Source organism: Octopus bimaculoides, chromosome 9 (assembly GCF_001194135.2).
Source record: "Octopus bimaculoides isolate UCB-OBI-ISO-001 chromosome 9, ASM119413v2, whole genome shotgun sequence".
NCBI lineage: Eukaryota > Metazoa > Mollusca > Cephalopoda > Octopoda > Octopodidae > Octopus > Octopus bimaculoides.
In genome coordinates this window covers 34,952,324-34,971,920 of record NC_068989.1, presented here as the reverse complement: position 1 = coordinate 34,971,920, position 19,597 = coordinate 34,952,324, and the positions used below count along the sequence as shown (strand labels likewise).

Below are 19,597 nucleotides of genomic sequence, written 5' to 3'. Positions count from 1 at the left end.
GGCACATAAAAGACACCATTTCAAGCGTGGCCGTTTTCGTGCGGGTGACACGTAAAAGCACCCACTACACTCTCTGAGTGGTTGGCGTTAGGAAGGGCATCCAGCTGTAGAAACTCTGCCAAATTAGACTGGAGCCTGGTGTTGCCATCCGGTTTCACCAGTCCTCAGTCAAATCGTCCAACCCATGCTAGCATGGAAAGCGGACGTTAAACGATGATGATGATGATGATGAAATAATATATATGAAACCATAGCTATCACTTGCAACCAAACATGACTTGGTAGCATATACCAGGTTTTCACTAGCTATTTTAGGTGCCTGTGTGGTGATGAGCAAACATAACACTCTTTCATCCCTCCCACCTCCTTGACTCAACAGAACACTGAGGATGTAACAGCAAGAGGGAGAGAGAGACTAGAGCATGCCATGCTCAAGGACACAACATGCCAACCTCCAGAAAGTGAATCCATGACCTTATGATTGATAGCCTAACCACTAGGCAATGTGCCTTCACATATATATATATATATATATATATATATATATATATCACCATCACCACCATCTGTTTTCCATGCTAGCATGGGTTGGATGGTTTGACAGGATCCTACAGATCACACAACAGTCAAGCTCCAATGACAGCATCAGTGTTTTCTATACCTGAATACTCTTCCTAACCCCAACTGTTTAACAGTGTGTACTGGGTGATTTGTTTTTCATGCCACCAACATTAGTAAGGTTGCCAAGTAACTGGCAAGACACGAAAAAGCCTCAGCTGAATGGAAGTGTATTTAAAAGAAGAGGAGGTGGCATTATGCCAAGTGTTGAAAGTATGATAGAGGAACAGGAATAAGTGTCTTGATGTAGATAAAGGTTGGTGGGATACCTTTGACAATATGTCTTCCGTCAAGGCTGAGCTGGAGGATCAACCAGGTATCAAAACAAAGTTACAGTGTGGGCTTGCTAAGATTTTACCTCTTTTCAATTATGTTTGCTGCACTCAATAATTAAATGACCAAATAATATAGTATTTAGAATAAATAGTAAATACAGAATTAAAAAGTTTAAGGGGAAAAAATAGAAAAGAATGAGTCAAAATTAGGGCCTTAGAACAAAAACTGAAACTTACAGCACCAACAGAAGGTGTAAATTGGCATCGGGTAATCTTGACACAGTAGCTGAGCAGAGAGGCAACCGTGGCTGGAAAATAAATATTATTATTAATACCACATTTTCTATGCTAGGTTTTTTTTTTAACAAAACAAAACAATAAACAACATTGTGACATAGATGAAATAATCTGAAGTAAAATTAGATGTATTTTCCATATAATGTGCCATAATTAGATGGCATATTATATGGAAAATACATCTAATTTTACTTCAGTTGATTTTGAGTGGGTGATGTTAATCAATTAGATCCACCTAATACTTGACTGGTACAATATTTCAATGACCCTCCCTACCAAAGGATAGAGAATAAAGTTGAGCTCAGAACATGAAGAATCAAAAGAAATACTGCACTAATGATTCTGTTAGCTTGCCACCTGTTTTCTTAAAAGATTTATTCAATATCAGTTTCTTCCTATACTTCAAAATACTTTTATTTTTTTAAGGGTAGAGATAAAGTTAATTAGCATATTATATTACTAGTTCTCACTTTGCAGACCTTGAAGTGACAGTGAAATCTGGTGCAAGTTTGTACTAGGAGTTACAATAAACTAGTTTTGGTTTATCTCCCTTAACCAGTTCAAATTAAATTCCACAACTATTCATCATCATCATTTAACGTCCACTTTCCATGTTGGCATGGGTTGGACAGTTTGACTGAAAACTAGTAAGCTGGGGAGTGGCACCAGGTTCCAATCTGATTTGGCATAGTTTCTACAGCTGGGTGCCCTTCCTAACTCCAACCACTGCAAGACTGTAGTGAATGCTTTTTATGTGCCATTGGCATGGGTGCCAGTTACATGATACTGGCATCAGCCATGACTACGATGTCACTCGGTTTGACAGGTCTACTCAAGCACAGCATATCGCCAAAGGTCTCAGTCACCTGTCACAGCCTCTGTTGAGGCCCAACATTCAAACAGTGGATTTTATGTGCCAGTTACATGGTACTGGTATTGGCCACAACTACAATTTCACTTGGATTGACAGGTTTCCTCAAGCACAGCATATTGCCCAACATTCAAAGGGTGCCTTTTTACATGCCAGTTACACGACTACAATCTCATTTGGCTTCACAGGTCTTCTCAAGCCAGTTACATAACTACAATCTCACTTGGCTTGATGGGTCTTCTCAAGCATGGCATATCACCAAAGGTCTCTGTCACTTGTCATTACTGCTGTGAGGCCCAACAATCGAAGATCATGCTTCACCACCAAGTCCTATGTCTTCCTAGGTCTACCTCTTCCACAGGTTCCCTCCACCATTAGAGTGTAGCATGTTTGGTGGTCTGTGGCCAGTCTCATTCATCACAGCTTTTGGGATCCAGGCGAAACCATTACGGCGGAGAAGTACTGTCAGCAAATGGATGAAATGCATAAGAAACTCCAACAACAGCCAGCATTGGTCAATAGAAAAGGACCAATTCTTCTCTACGACAATGCTTGATCACCCGTCACACAACTGACCCCGCAAAAATTGAATGAATTTGGCTACAAAACTCTGCCTCATCCACCATACTCACCAGACCTCTTGCCTACCGACTACCACTTTTTCAAGTATCTCGACAACTTCCAGCATGAGAAATGCTTCAAAAACCAAGATAGTGCCAAACACACCTTCAATGACTTCATTGCCACCAGAACACAGGATTTTTACGCTACTAGCATAAGTAAACTTGTCTCGCGTTGGCAAAAGTGTGTTGATTCTGATGGTGCTTATTTCAATTAATAAAGTTTTGTTTGAGCCGAGATATGTGCATCTGAATTTAAAGGTTAAAAACTGCAAGAACTTTCTTGACAACCTAATAATAATAATATGAGTGGTATAATGTGAGGATTAGTTGTGTGCTAGGTCGGACAGAGTTGCTTATCTGAACATTTTTCTTCGTAATGTCCACTGAGTGAGGCAAGTATCACAAATATGAGGTAGAGAAACTTAAGGGAGCTAATTTATATGGAACAGAAGTTATACCCTCATGGCAAGGCCAAGATGGCTGGACCATGGACAACCAAACACCATGGTTGCCCTATTCCCTAGATAAAGGCAATGTAAAATATCCACAAAGCAAAAGCTGCTAATTAACCTATAACATGGGAAAAGCAAGGATAGAGTCATAATATGTACAAGAGAAAACAGAATGGGTAACAAAACAAATGAAGAGACAGACAGACAAACAGATGAAGTTTTCAAGAATTAGAGCTACAGTAGAGGAAACAATAGAACATTTGGATAAAAACAGAGTGGGTAACAAAACAAATGAAGGGATGAAATTTTCAAGATTTAGAGCTACAATAAACAGAATTGAACATTTGGATTTCTTAACTTACATCTATTTTCTAAATTGGCTTCTGCAAAACTAATCTGTATTACAATATCTTTTCATGTGTCTTAATTATCTCATTTATAAAACCCAACATTCTCATCAATATCAGACTGTCTATTTCTACATAACGAAGCTTCAATAAACAAGTGTTAGCAAAAGAATATTAATACAAGTAGCTCAGAATAAAATTCTGAAAACTCCTACATAATAGGATGAACAGCTACAGTGGCAGCTCATAGATAAAATTAGTTGGGGTGCTGCTTCAGAAAAGTTTTAGCTGTTGTTTTGACATTGTATAAAAGGAAACAAACATATAAAAAGAATATTTATACATAAACTTGATCAGTTCATATTTTAGCCACTGCTGGATAGGGTGTTTAATTTGTTCACTGAACACTGCCACAAATTTCCTCCTTGTTTTTCAAAAATCCGGGTGGGGAATCTGCCCTATTTTTCAAATCCCAGCAACAACACTGAAGCTGGAAGCAGGATAATAATCTAATTCTACACTTCATCACATTCAAGAATATAAACATGTTTTTAAGCACAACACACGCAGAGTCAAAAAGAAACACTACTTTTCACCAGCACTGCGTGAATGATAGTACTGTCTCTCCCTAGCGTGAAGCTTCCTATCTCGGACATGTAAGCATGTGCACAACAAACACTTCATCACTAGAACTGTGAAGCGCACAGTTCTATACAAGAATTTTTGTATTTTTTTTTATAAACTAGGGAATGGCTACTGACATTAAGCGTAAGAATTATATAATGTACAAGTATAAAGAAAGAATTAAAGAAAAAAGGACTCATTATATTGAATGTTATCGATAATATCAAGTGGAAATAGGGGGTGATGCAGTTCTACAGTGCCTATATACGAGCTGCCACTGAACATCTACATAATAGGATGGTACAGGTTTAAAGACAAATAAGCCATGACAAGCTAACCTGCTCTCAATGTTCAAGAAAATCTTATATTTTCTTACAAGCCTTTTACCCAAGAAGCTCTGATAATTAAAGAGTCATTTCAGACTAGTAGTACTCAAGGAAAACCCACAGTTATTTTGAAAATCATAAGATATTGTCTATCACAATATTTTATAAGACATTTAAAATCATGTTACTGTACAGACATGTTATTTAAGATATATTGATGCATCATGACAAATGGATGTTCCCTTCAGTAAACACACTCATTCTCTTTGCCTCTTCTTTCAACTATACCACGACCCCCTGTGCTAAACACATTCTCTCTCTCTCTCTTTCTCTCTTCCTTCAACTATTTATCCTCATAACATAATAGCAATCACCTTTTCCTAGCTTTCACTGGTCACACTCCTCTCTCTCTCTCTTCACCTCTCCTTTCAACTAACCAACATTTGGCCTGAGCACATTAATATATAGATATTAGGTCCAGTGGCTAATGGCCATATGCTTTTCAGTTGACTATGCTGCCAAGTTTACTTCAATCTGACAACAAATCCCAATCATACTTCATAGTTGAGAGGGTAGCAGAATGAAGAGATCCTGTTGTGGAAGCATACAAAGGTCCAACTTAAAGCCCCACCTCTCCACAGAAGATTACTACAATTTCTGTTGTGAATATGCTACAAATATGAAATGAAAGAAAGGAGAAACACTTACCAGAACTCAGATAAAAGGCAAGGAATTGTTCTTTTCCAAATAAATTTAATGCTACATTTGAAAATGACCAGAGGACATACATATTAGTAAACAAATGCATAAAGTTGTATTGGCTAAATGCTGACAGAAGCATTGACCAGCATGGTGCCGCTAGAAAAAGAAAAAGGAGAAAATTGTATATGAAATACTTAATAAAAGGAAATTTAATATAATTAACAAAAATAATTGCTTAAGTACAGAATTTTCTAGCACTAGACCAAAACTAGAGAAAGATTTGATAAATATATCTTTATCATCATTTTAACATCCACTTTCCATCCTTGCATGGTCAGACGGATTAATTAAAGCAGATTTTCTGTCTGAATGCTCTTCTTGTTACCAATCCTTGCTTGGACATGTTTTCATAGAATATTGTAAAAACATTATTTGTATGACAATGACACTCATAGCTATCATATAATGTCAAGACAAGAAGACGCAAGCACACACACACTCACCCCCTTCCCTCCACACACACACACCCATACAGGGTGCGTAAGGTGCCTGAAGACATACCATTTTCTGGTCATTGCTGCATTTTTTGCTAACTCTGTATAATCGTTGTTTCAGAAAATAATGGCAGACCCTCAACTTACTCAAGAAATGAAGAGGCATGCTCTTAATGTGGTTATAAAGGCTGAGATTAGCAATTTGGAAATATCTTGATTTTTAAAAGTTACCAGATCTTTCATCTATAAAGTTTGTAAGGAGCTAGAGACTGAAGATGGAAACATATCAAAGCATAAAAAGCATTCTAAACACTTTGAAATCATCAGAACACCTGAATTTATCCAGCAAGTTCAACAGATCATTGATTACAATACCAGAAAGTCCATGAGGTCAATTGAAAAACTTCGACCAAGATCAAAAAGTTAACAGAAGAAATGACAGATGGTTATGTGCAGACCCTTTTGAAGTTCCAAGTGTTGTGCATACACAATTTCCTGCAACTGTCATGGTTTTAGGGGTTGTCAGCAATGAAGGACATGTGATGCCTCCTTACTTCTTTCCACAAGGCCTTAGAGTTAACTCTACCACCTACATTGAGGTTCAGGAAACAATTGTTAAACCCTGGATAGACAGTGTATGCAATGGAAGGCCATATGTGTTTTAGTAAGACTCTGTACTATCACACATGGTTCTAGTAACACAGGAATAGATAGCTGAAAATTTTCATGATTACATAAGCCTCCTGATTTCTCAGATCTCAATCCATTGGACTATTTACATGTGAAGTGTTGTTGAGAGAGAGGTCAATGAACACACCCATAACATCAAAGATTTTTTGAACCAGAACCATTTTATTCAAGCATGTAGATGATTTAGATCTCATAAAGAAGCAGTTGTTGAAGCTGAAGGTGGCTTTATTGAATAACATTAAGCCTAGTACTTATTCTATCGGTCGGCTTTTGCCAAACTGCTAAGTTACAGTGATGTAAACACACCAACATTGGTTTTCAAGCAATGGTGGGGGAACACAGCAGACACATACACTCACAAACATAAACATTCATGTGTGTGATGGACTTCTTTCAGTTTCCGTCTACCAAATCTACTCAAGGCTTTGGTCAGCCTGAAGCTATAGTAGTAGACAGTTGCCCAAGGTGCCATGCAGTGGGACTGAACCCGGAACCATGTGGTTGGCAAGCAAGCTACTTACCACGCAGTCACCCCTGTGCCTGGCAAGCCAAGTGAGACCAAAATCCAAGGCCTCTGCCAGGGATGTAGCCAGCCCACTTATGCATACTCCGCTTGCAAAGACCTGTTGAGGCAAGTGAAATCGAAGTCGAACTAAATTCAACGACAGGCCCCCATGCCAACATCTCCTCCATTGGACACTAAACTCTGCTTGCGAAGACCTGTTGGGGCAAGCGAAATCGTGATGGCACCACTTTTCGAGCGTGATCGTTACCAGCGTCGCCTTCCTGGCACTTGTGCCGGTGGCATGTGAAAAGTCATTTGAGTGAGATCATTGCCAGTGCTGCTGGACTGGCTCCTGTGGAGGTGGCACGTAAAATACACCATTTTGAGCGTGGCCGTTGCCAGTACTGCCTGACTAGCCTTCGTGCCGGTGGCACGTAAAAGCACTCACTACACTCTCAGAGTGGTTGGCATTAGGAAGGGCATCCAGCTGTAGAAACTCTGCCAAATTAGATTGGAGCCTGGTGTAGCCATCTGGATCACCAGTTCTCAGTCAAATCATCCAACCCATGCTAGCATGGAAAGCAGACGTTAAACGATGATGATGATATGTATATATATATATATATATATATATATATATATATATATATATATATATATATATATGTGTGTGTGTGTGTGTGTATATATATGTGTATGTGCATATATATGTTCGTGTCTCTTTGTCATGTCATCAGAGGATTGTTGTAAATAAGTGTTACCATCATACAAGCAGAGTCCCCTGTGTCCTGTCTTCTGTGAAAACATATCCAACCATGAGGAAATATTATGTTGCTTGAAAACAAGAAAAGCATCTGACTGTAGAAAATCTGCCTCAGTGAATTCCATCTGACTCATGCAAGCATAGAAAAGTTGATGATAAAATGATATTTCTTAAACTATATGTGGTAACGATAATTAAATCAAGAGCATTGTAAAAAATCTGTGTGATTTGCTGTGATAAAGTACTTCCACTCACACACCTCTTTCATCAACAATAACAATTTGTAGCTAAACATTTTCTCTTCTACATAGAACCATGGAAATAATCTTATTCTCAACTAACAGGATAACTCTGCAACCCATCTTTCCCTTATTTTAAGCCACATAATTTAAACAACTTTTATACCTAGCTGTATCAAATTACCACCATGCTCACATACCCTATTTCTTAGCTTTAGCCAGCCCTTCCCTGAGAACATGGGGACAACCTTTATCTCCACCAGCCTTAGGATTTCACTCTGAATACCCCTAGAAGCTAACCTTCCCTCTCCTCAAAAATATATCCATCTAACCCATGCAGCATGGTAAAAACAAAAATAAAAACAAATGAAATACAACTGGGAGACAAATGTTGCTGAAAGCTACAGACAGATTCTAGCATAACACAATGTCTCAGCCAAGCAGAAGTTAACAAGGTGGTGTAATGATACAGTACACAGAGCCATACAGGCTAAGAAACAGATCTAGACAGAACAAGAGCACTCAGAGAGTGAAAATCTCGGCCAAGGCAACACCAACATCCTCTCAACAATTGGCTGGAGATGATTTTTAAAATGTGAATGTCTGAAATAAACTCAAGTGCTCTCACAAACAAGAATACTAAAAATAAACCAGACCACTCTCAAAACTTCAGTAAAAAAAAAAAAAGGAAAAATAATCCAGAATCCTTTTCCAGTACCAGATCAATTCCAAAATCTAATCAGTTTGTGCCAGTCATGAGGCCAAACATCACTGAAAGTGTCATCTGAATTCATCCAGCAGTTCTTGAGATATCTTGTCTACAGACAAACAAACAAACACAACTGAAAACAATACCTCTGCCTTAGCGAAGGCAGAGGTAATAAAATAAAAGTGGAGAGCAAGGAAACATATAAGACAGTGTGCATATATATATATATATATATATATATATATATATATATATATATATATACACACACACATAGACAAACAGCATCTTTCAGTTTCTGTCTACCAAATCCACTCACAAGGTTTTGATCAGCCTGGGGTGATAGTAGGAGACATTTGCCTGAGGTGCTATGCAGTTGGACTAAACCCAAAATCATGTGCTTGAAAAGCAAACTTCTTAACCATACAACCATGCTTGTACTTATCTCTTTCAAAAAATATCTAGGCATCTGAAGAATTTGAACAGAAAAACAGTAATAAATTTCTAACTCACACACCAGAGTTTGGATTACTGCAGAAGTATTTCATCAAGGTAGGTTGTGCAGATGGCAATCGCCATGCTAGAAACACAAGAACATTTGCTCCAATAATGCTAACTACATACTTCTGTCCATCACTGAGACTGTTCCACCACATATTTAGCTGAAAAGAAAGACAAAAGAATTAATTATTATTAGTGGCTAAATGCATCATCTTTATATTAATGCTTGATTTTCTATCCTAACATAGTTTGAATAAGTTTTAATACATTTTTCCATACTGTTTTGGTCTTATACTTTATGTTTATTCTGTCTACATTGTCTTCTTTTCTTTCTAGACCTTTGCAAACTGATAAGATTGATGTAACTGATAACCAACCAGAACACTGACAGCAAAAAAATGTGAACTAAGATCTGGTTTAAATACTTGCAACAAAGGAAATTCTGATAAAGTTACCCAAAGACCAACTTTTTCTCTTCGACTACTGCAGATGTTTCCACTTTCCATTACCAGGTAGTTAAAATAAGTGAAGGTAAATTGAAAAGCTTATTAAAAAGCACAAAGTCCAATTTATGACCTAATAAGGAGGCATCAAACCTTCAACTGCAACTCTTAGCCAAAGAAGATCTTAATTCAAGCTACATGGTGACCTCACTACTGCTGGTGCCACAAAAAAAGCACCCAGTGCACATTGTAAAATGGTTGGTATTAGGAAGAGCATCCAGCCTAGAAACCATGTCAAAGCAGACATTCAAGCACAATGTAGCATTTGGACCCATCAGTCAAACTGTCAGTGTGGAACATGAATGTTAAATGATAATGATGATGATGCACTGTCTAACTTTCCATACATATCTCATATAGCTAATATACTGTTGCTAAAAATTCACAAAACTTCTTCTTCCCTATTCCCTAGAATCCTCTACAGTACTAACTGTATTGTTGAAGGAGCAGAAATGATCAATAATATCCATCACGTCAGTTGAATAGACTTGGTCTTCAGCAAAACTGAAGTTCTAGTTCCCTGTCAGTTTATCAAGGAATCCTTTGCTTACACTTAGTACATGATACTGAGTTTTAAGCTACTCCCTAGCAACTGAGCAAGGCCACTTCTCACATGCTTCTAGATTGTCCCTTGCTACTACTGTTAACCATTAAAACTTTTGACTTTGGCCCACTTTTTCATGTTTCAATTTTTTTTACAGTTCTTCAACAAATTTTCTACTGAAAATCAGATTGTCAATATACAAAATATCATAGACTCCTGATGTTGGTGTAACTGCCTTAAAGAGTTTCCTGAAGGAAATGCTAGGGACAGTACTTATGTAGACACAGTAAATTCCACAAGCTTACTAATAATCTTCACTCCAGCTGCCTACAAAAATATTTCATACTAACACAGCTTGAGCCACTCTGTGGTTGTTCAATCTGCTAGTACTGGCCATGAAATCTTCCTCAATTAACATCTACCACTTTACAAATATGTAATCCCAAATACATTATATCTGAAATAAAGACAGTTTGTTAACAGCTAGAACACCTTTGGTCACAGTTCTGAGTTATCCTGAACCAAATAGATGTTTTAAAATTCACAATTCACATTCAGTGTAACAAATGATGTGTTACCAAGTCTGTTTGTTGTTAAATGAAAAAGAGCATAATGCATTATCTTAGATTTTCTGATATCAGAAATTACACAACCTTTGCAATTCATCTGTCTTTCCTTATAAAACAATATATTTTTTAAATGATTGTCCACATTTCAGAAAATATATAAATAAGGCCATCATTCAAAATTTTAAATTCAATAAGCATATAGATATGTGTAAAAAGAGATAGAGATATGAATGTCTTACTGAGGCTAAAAACAGCAGTAATACTGTCTTCTATAGGACCGTCACATTTAGTGAATAAATGGATAGGAATAAATAGATAGACAGACAAATGAATAAATGGATGAAAAAATTTAAAATTGGGGGAGGGGCTGAAATTTGAGCCCCTTATTAAACTTTATAACATTAATTATTAAACATTATTTGTTTCTCATAAAATGATGTATCTTTAATTAACATTCAATTATTATTTACAATTATTTAAGGCAAACACAAGTAAAGCGCAAATTCTTTTCACTTTAATGTTTTTGTCTATATTTAATTTCAATTTGCATATGTTCGTCAATTCACTGCAATCACTTTAAAGTAAACAAAATCAAACCTTTAAATGGGGGGGGGGGGATTTAAAAAAAAAATTTCGTATATTCATAATTGCCAACATTTAAAACATAGGAATCACAAAAAAATTTTTTTTTTTAATGCATTTTTCAAGGAGAGGTGCAATTCTGCATTAGCCCAAGAATTTTCATAGTGGAAAGTGAGGGGAGGGGTCATTCAAATGAAATTTTAAAAATTTGACTTCAGAAAAGTTTGAATGCAAAAAAACCAAGGGATCATAAAATATCAGTGTAGCCTAATGTCAGCTACAGTGTAGCCCTTTGTTGCTTTGGTTGTATTTCCCAACCCTTAATAATGTATTATCATGTATGATTAGCAATGTCACATTGCTAGAGACTTGAGCTTGCTACATTCCTGGAATATCATCACTTATGGCAAATAGACTGACCCGACAGAGTGTAAGTATCTTGAGAGAAAAGCTGAACATAAGAAGCATCAGTTGTGGTGTGCAAGAGAGATGATTGTGCTGGTATGGACATGTGGTGAGAATGGATGGGGATAGCTGCGTGAAAAAGTGCCACATCCTAACAGTTGAGGGAACCCGTGGAAGAGGTGGGCCCAGGAAAACCTGGGCTGAGGTGGTGAGGCAAGACCTTCAAACATTGGGCCTCACCGAGGCGATGACTACTGACCGAGACCTTTGGAAATGTGCTGTGCGTGAGAAGACCCGGTAAGCCAAGTGAGACCAAGTGAGATCGTTGCCAGTGCCCCTGGCTCTTGTGCGGGTGGCATATAAGATGCACCATTTTGAGCGTGGCTGTTGTCAGTACCACGTGACTGGCCTTCGTAGGATTTTCGAGCGAGATCATTGCCAGTGCCCCTGGACTGGCTCTTGTGCGGGTGGCACATAAAAGACACCATTTGAGCGTGGCCGTTGCCAGTACCGCCTGACTGGCCTTCGTGCGGGTGACACGTAAAAGCACCCACTACACTCTTTGAGTGGTTGGCGTTAGGAAGGGCATCCAGCTGTAGAAACTCTGCCAAATTAGATTGGAGCCTGGTGTTGCCATCCAGTTTCATCAGTCCTCAGTCAAATCGTCCAACCCATGCTAGCATGGAAAGCGGACGTTAAACGATGATTATGATGATGATGATGACTGCCGTGTCTACATCTGATTAAATCTAATTTACCAAATAGAGCAGCTGAAGGTTTGGTGCTTTCTTATTATGTCATCACATATTAGACATTTGTGCTTAAGACCTTGAATTTACCTTCATTCATCTTAACTCAAATATGAATCACTTCCCTATGACACAAGTGATGTTGATTCTAAAATGAGAATCTGCTGACAATATATACAAATATCCAATCCTTGTTCACTATTCATTACAATAACCTATACCCCGATTTCTAACTGTCTGTCACCCTCCTCTTGTACGCTTATAAAATTCCCTGTACTCTCCCTTTCTTCTGATTCTCTGTATTCTCTCTTTTACTCGCCCTGTTGTATCTTGAGAATATGCTCTGATACCTCATGACTACTATCTCTATCTTCTTTGCAGCTACTCCCATCTACCCTTATATAATTATTATGGCAAGAATCATGACGCCTGCTGTGAGAATGGACTGGCCGAACTCGTATAAGTAGCAGCGTGTTTGACTGCGAGTGAAAGATGAGAAATCACAGGAAGTTGAAAGGTGTCGTTCGTGAGTTTGTGGAGTTACAGAAAATTGTTGAGAAGTAGTTATAGTTCGTTGAGAAGTTGTTTTGGATTGGTTACAGTTGTTGGCAGAGTATTTGGGAATACATCAAGTGGAGACAGTTGGTGTCTACCCCGTTCCATGGTACTATATATCACACTGTATTAGTGCATGACACTAAGGAGATATATACAGAAATAACATTATAAAAATAATGCAGGGTAGCCATGTATCCCCTCTATAGCAAGACACCAGTGCTTGTCTTCTATCATACCTAAGCCTTTCAATATCTGGCATACAGTTATCTCCTTTCCTTTGACTCTGCTGAAAGGGCTTTTCCTTTTCCTTTTGTCTTGCAAGTTACTTGGTGACTTTTCTTAGTACTAGTGTCATGAAAGGGCGCCCAGTACAAACTGTAAAATGGTTGGTGTGAGGAAGGGCATCCAACCATAGAAACTACATCAAAGCTGACATTAGAACTCAACATAATTCTGCGGCTGACTGGATCTTGTCAAACCACCCAGCCCAAGCCAGCAAGGAAAACAGACATTAAATGATGATGATGATGATACAAGCTTTCAGAACTATTTCATACAGGACAGAAAATGATTTTTAAAATAAAAATAAAAGAAAAAATGTCTTCTGAATGAAATCAATATAACTTACATGTGAACGAAAGCTGTGGGATTTGGGGTAGAATATATCTCTTCCTTCGTTTGAAATCCAGTTACTAATGATTTTTTTTGCCTTCAAACGTGTCAATTCATATTGCCATACCATACTGCCAGCAAAGCATGCTCCACTGAACTAAGAAAATAAAAAGAATGAAAATAATAATGATAATGATGATGACAAATCAAAATACTTCTGTTTAAATTTGGTTGCAAACATCTATGAAGCAGTTATAACTATTATATGGATTTTACCCTGGACATCATAACATGATTAAAACTGGCTGAAATTAACATTTCAGATGAAAATGAATGAGTTTATTTGTTTTTGTTGTTGTTTTCAACGTGATTTGGTGAGAGGAAAGCAGACAGTACCTATGGCTCCATGACTGGTGGGTGGGAGAACTTCATCCTCTGATCAAAGACAAGCAGCTTGTACTCTTCTAGAGATACTGAATTGTTCATAAACTGTTAAACTGGTAGATAATGCACAACATAAATCTAGGGATTTTTTTCATTTTGTGGATTATTGAAAGCTGAGAAAAATATTAAAACTAACTCTTTGTAAGAATAAGTTTAAATGAACAGATAAGAGGTTGTACATATTTAAGAAAAAGAGATATTACAGCAATCAGTATTGTAAGAATTGGAAAAAAGTGTTAAACTAATCAATAAACAGAAATGCTAACGATTCATTTGATGCAGTTATAAAAGAGACAATTTACTCTAAAGCTTGGACCTTTTGATGCTAGAACTCAAGCAAGATCATCTCCTTAGTCATTGCTCTAATTGAGCAGATAAATCTATGATGAAAGGTGTTCTAAATAAGACATCCATTTAACACTATATTATCTAATATGCCTGACCTTCTTAGTAATAAATCAAATGATTTACACACCCTATTGCATAATATAGTTATCAAGGTTAATGTGAGGAGAAATGATCCCAAAGGAGGAAAGTAACTAGATACCTATTATTATAATGATAATTATAAAAACAGCTAATATAAAGTTACATCAAGTAACTAATTATCTACTATATCAAGAGGCATTGAAAGTAGAACTAAAATTTGGATGAGAAATTTCAAGTTGAGTAAAATGCCAACTGAAGAAATTGCTGAGGCATTTGATGCTTCTTGGTAAACAAATAGTTGAGAGTTATTGGTGAAGAAGCAGCCAAGACAAAATAATTATTTTAACTTCTGAAGACAAGGGAAGTAAATAGTTGCTATAGAAAAGAAAACACTAATCTGACCTGGTTTGTTCGCTAAGGGGTGTCAACCTGGACTAGGCAAGATGTTGGATTTCAAAGCAGGAGAAGTAGATTCAATCCCAGTTATCAGCTGAGTTGTCACTTCACTCATCAGTTCGATTTCTGCCAGAAAAAGAGAAAGTTAATCTGACCAACATAATTCATTTCGAAGTTGCCAGTTGAACAAAAAGTATAGCTATGTAGTATTATATAGTTGTTCTATTTAATACTACATAGCTATACTATCTCGCTTTTCTTTAAAAAAAATTACTCAGAAACTATTAACATTTGCTCTATATATGCAAATGTTAGATTTATTGGTGTTAATGTGTGGTTTTACAAAATGTTGAACTAATTACAAATGAATAAAAATAAAGCTCATAACCCACCATAATAGTAAAACCTAATGGTTTTAAAAGGTCTCGGTAGGTAGGATATCCATTTTTTATTTCAATTAAATCATCTCGGCGTCTGCTTCTTTGGTGAAATTTTCGCAAAGGAGTCCGCCATTGAGATTTTCTGGGTAAATGTGTAAGCGTAGTTCTGTAAACAGGAGCACTGTGCCAAACTTGTTGAAAGCAACTTACTCTCAACAGATTGCTAGAAAAAGAAGTTAAAATTTTTACAACAAAGACAAAGAATCAGAACAGAGGAAAAGCTGAAAATAAAGATAAATTAAGAATAATTTCATACTAGCAGTATACGTGGAAATTCCATAGTCCATTTTGTGGTGCAGTGTCAGCCATCAACATCTCCCCTTCAGTAATAATATCCTATCATTTCCTTCATAAACTTTTGATTAATTTCTGAGAAATTTTATTCATTATTTTCAATCATATTTTCTTTTGTAGTCTGTTTTCTCATTGTGACTTGTGCAAAATAATCTTACTTATCATCATTATTCATATTCTACTTTCTTTCTTGGTTAACAGTTTTCATTCTTTGCTTTTAGTTTTAACTTTGTCATTCATTATACAACATTTTTTAGCTCGATTTCTTGCATCCTGAGTTAAAGTTTTTCATCATCCCTGATTTTCCTCTCTTTATTCCTAATTCTTATTTTTTTCTCTTTACCTTTCCCCCTCTTCCCCGTATCTAATCTGTTTTTCTTGGTTCAATTCTTGCTGTCATCCTCTATGATCATTGTCCACTGTAACACACCAAACTCCATTTCAATAAAGAAGCATTTGACACTGTATAGTTGGTAGCACCCTTATCCAGGATTTAGCATTACACAGATTTTATGAAGAAAGTTAGGAACAGTTATTAATATAATAGATAGCTGGAAAAATACATACACTCACCCACATGATCACTAATGACATGTGCACATACTCACCACTCTCACACACACAAACAGCTAATGTGTGTGTGTACTTGCAAATAGCATTCATTTGAATCTCTCTCTCTCTCTCTTACCATCCCCTTTCCACAGCACAACATATTTTACACCACAAAAATCTGTCATTAGCACTTTAATAGAATAGAATGTTATTTTATTTCAAACTTTTGTGAAGGCTTTCATCCAGAAAGCTTTAGTTGCAGCAGGCCTGGTTGTTTGGTCAAAAAGTTTATTTTCATGTATGATGCTAATGTGGTAGGTTAAAATTATAAATTTACAAAGAGATTGTTCCTCTTCTTGAATAGTTAAATTTAATCCATCACCTAGCCCTTGGGAGCCTATAGCAGAGTTCACTGTTTTGCAAACATCTAGGCCAATCTTTGGTCTGAAGATAACTTTACTACTCCTTCCCATCAGTTTCAGGAGCTTGAAAAAGATTGTGGATACTGTTCATCATCCTCTAATTAAGCCTTTAAAAAAATTGATTAATTGAATTAATGCATGAAACTAGTTTTCGTAATAAATTAAGTAGATACAATAAGAGTATCATTTTTAGTATGCTTATGTATTCATGACATTGTGATTCTAACCTAGTAGAAACAGGTTTCAAAACCCAATAGAGATACATGTAAGATGTAACACATGGAGATCATCATCATTATCATCATTTAATGTCAATTTTCCATGCTGGCATGGGTTAGACAGGATCCAGCAAGCCACAGGGCTGTACTGAGTTCTAGTGTCAGCTTTGACATGGTTTCTACACTGGATGCCCTTCCTAACACCAATTTTTTTCCTAACAAGTTAATAATTTCTGGATATACTGAAAAGAATCAACAAAAGATAGTCTATAATTAATACAGATTTTATTCAATCGTAGTGGAAAAGCCCATTAAAGTTTGTATTGTGGATGACAGTTTGTACAGAAATCTCTTGTTCAGTTCAGAATAAAGTAAAAGTCGCTGAAGGAATTGTCTAATAGACACAGAAAAAACTAGTTGTTGTTTTACAGAACCAGACATTCTTCTGGTTTTATGTTCTGAGTTCAAATACCACCAGGGTCGACTTTAGCTTTTTTCATCCTTTCAGGGTCATTAAAACACAGGGTTCAATATAATTGGCTTACTCTTCCCCTAAAATTGCTGGCCTTGGGCCAAAAGTTGAAACCATATACCTGTATTAAAGCCAAACTAGGTCACTAAAATTAGAATTGAATGAGTTTATCAAGATTCACCTCTCTGCAGCCTAAGATGATGGTGAATTTTGCAGGCTAAACAGATTTTAAGTGCAGAATCTGAGAACAATGAAAACAAACATGAAGACTGAGGTTTTGATCCTTAATTATGAATCCATTGTATATCTATCTACAAGTGTGTAATGTTTTCAAAGGAAATTCATGTGATAAGAGGACAAGATTTTTTTGAAATAGTTGAAATCAACTTAAAGATAGTAGGCCAGACTTTACTGTCATCATCATCATTATTATCATTTTAACTTCCACTTTTCCATGCTTGCATGGATGAAATTTGTTGAGGCATATTTTCAACAGCTGGATGCCTTTCCTGTCACCAATCCTCATCTTTTTCCAAGCAAGATAATATGGCCAAACATATTTTCAAAGATTGGAAACAAACAGCCCCATTTGTATGATGATGGTACTTTTTTTTTTACATCTGTTGTTATGATGTGAAATCAAGGAGACACAAACATGCATATATAAATATACATACATACATATATATATATATATATATATATATATATATATATATATATATATATATATATATATACACACACACACATGCATACATACATTAGACTTCTTTCAGCTCCCATCTACTACATTCACTTATAAGGAAGGCTGACATGTAAAAGGAACCCACTACACTCTTGGAATGGTTGGCGTTAAGGAAGGGCATCTAGCTGTAGAAACCAAGCCAAAATCAGACTGGGGCCTTGTGCAGCTCTCTGGCTTACCAGTTACAGTCAAACCATCTAACCCATGCCAGCATGGAAAACAGATGCTAAATGATGGTGATGATGAAGGCTTTGGTCAGCCCAGGACTATAGTAAAAGACACTTGCCCAAGTTATCACACAGTGAAACTAGACTCAAAGCTATAGGGTTGGGAAGCAAACTTCTCGTCCAAACAGCAAAAAATTTGACAGTCCAATTCATTTCAATAAAACACACACTACGATCAGCGAGTAAAAAGTGAGGAAATGTTAGATTTATTTTGAATGGAGTTTCGCCCTGGACATCTGTGAAAATTCTTCAACAATCCACGGCGTACACACCAAGCAACACAAGTTGCTGAATCTGACAAAGATCGAACCAGTGTCATAACTGTATGCCTTTCATTATCTGCTGATCTGTAGGTATTTCGTTGGGTTTCACGACGAAAAGAGGAGCAGCAAGGTGTCCGCGAGACATGCAAATCGACTTGAAATGAAATTACTCAAGAAAGTAGGCTTTAGAAACATAGATTATTTGTTTTCAGACCTCAAAAATAACCTGAAGAGCCGTCAAGATGGAGCGGTTTAGCTTATTTATATGAAAACTGATAAGAATATTGGTGACTATGGATGTTTTTAGTTGTTTACATTAACTGTGCAACATTTGAAAGTGTATGCAATAAAAGGGAATAAGGTAAAACTATGGAACACTAATACAAAAGACAAATATAAACAAAATGAAACGTTAAATGTCATTGATTACATAAACAAAACTATTTGCAGATATCACTGACAGTGGATGGTGGCTATAGATTATTTTCATACATCAGAAAATAATGTGTGTGTACACACTCACATACATATATATGTATATATGTATACTGAGATTTCAACAGGATTAGGGGAGGTGATGACATTCATACCTTCCCAAGGGCGCTTAGGTTAAGTAAAACGGGTTTAGAAGGAAACCAGACCGAACTGTAGCCTTAGATTCTTGAAACTTCTAATGGATCAAGGCGCTGCTATTAAATACAATTAATTTTAAACACAGGGTATAAAACTAAACAATAAAGCAATCGAGACAATAATAAAAGGGTTGTGCTTTAAATATTTAGGATACGACATGTACATACATGTCTAGAATTCGTCCTACATTTCGACATCTTGAAATCAATTGGTATTATTATAACTAATTAACAATCGATTTGATTCAAAGTTGAAAATGATTAAACCTAAAACCAAATAATAAAGAAAGTGGCAAATACATACAGCGAACATAAACTCCCCAACCTGGAAGCTGCCATTATAGCGAGTATAGTTGAAAATTGGATTTACAAAAGTGAAAAGAACCCGTGCTTATTAATAAAATATTTTTATTTTAGATAAAAATTTTCTCATTTGTAAAACTAAAATGTCCATATATATATAGGTTATATATTTATGAGCTATTCATATTAATATCGAACA

General features: G+C 36.4%; 1 protein-coding gene across 1 annotated transcript in view; it reads right to left on the bottom strand.

The window, feature by feature from the left end:
• Positions 1-19,455, bottom strand: part of LOC106874295 (presenilins-associated rhomboid-like protein, mitochondrial) — a 23,215-nt gene extending 3,760 nt beyond the window's left edge. The window contains exons 1-6 of the mRNA XM_014921975.2: positions 19,400-19,455; positions 15,220-15,430; positions 13,575-13,715; positions 9,053-9,197; positions 5,142-5,291; positions 1,131-1,201 (exon numbers count right to left, since the gene is read on the bottom strand). Of these exons, the coding sequence (XP_014777461.1) occupies positions 1,131-1,201; positions 5,142-5,291; positions 9,053-9,197; positions 13,575-13,715; positions 15,220-15,430; positions 19,400-19,434 (753 nt within the window). The 5' untranslated portion in view covers positions 19,435-19,455. The remainder of the gene's footprint in view (positions 1-1,130; positions 1,202-5,141; positions 5,292-9,052; positions 9,198-13,574; positions 13,716-15,219; positions 15,431-19,399) is intronic.
• Between the last annotated feature and the right edge of the window lie 142 nt (positions 19,456-19,597).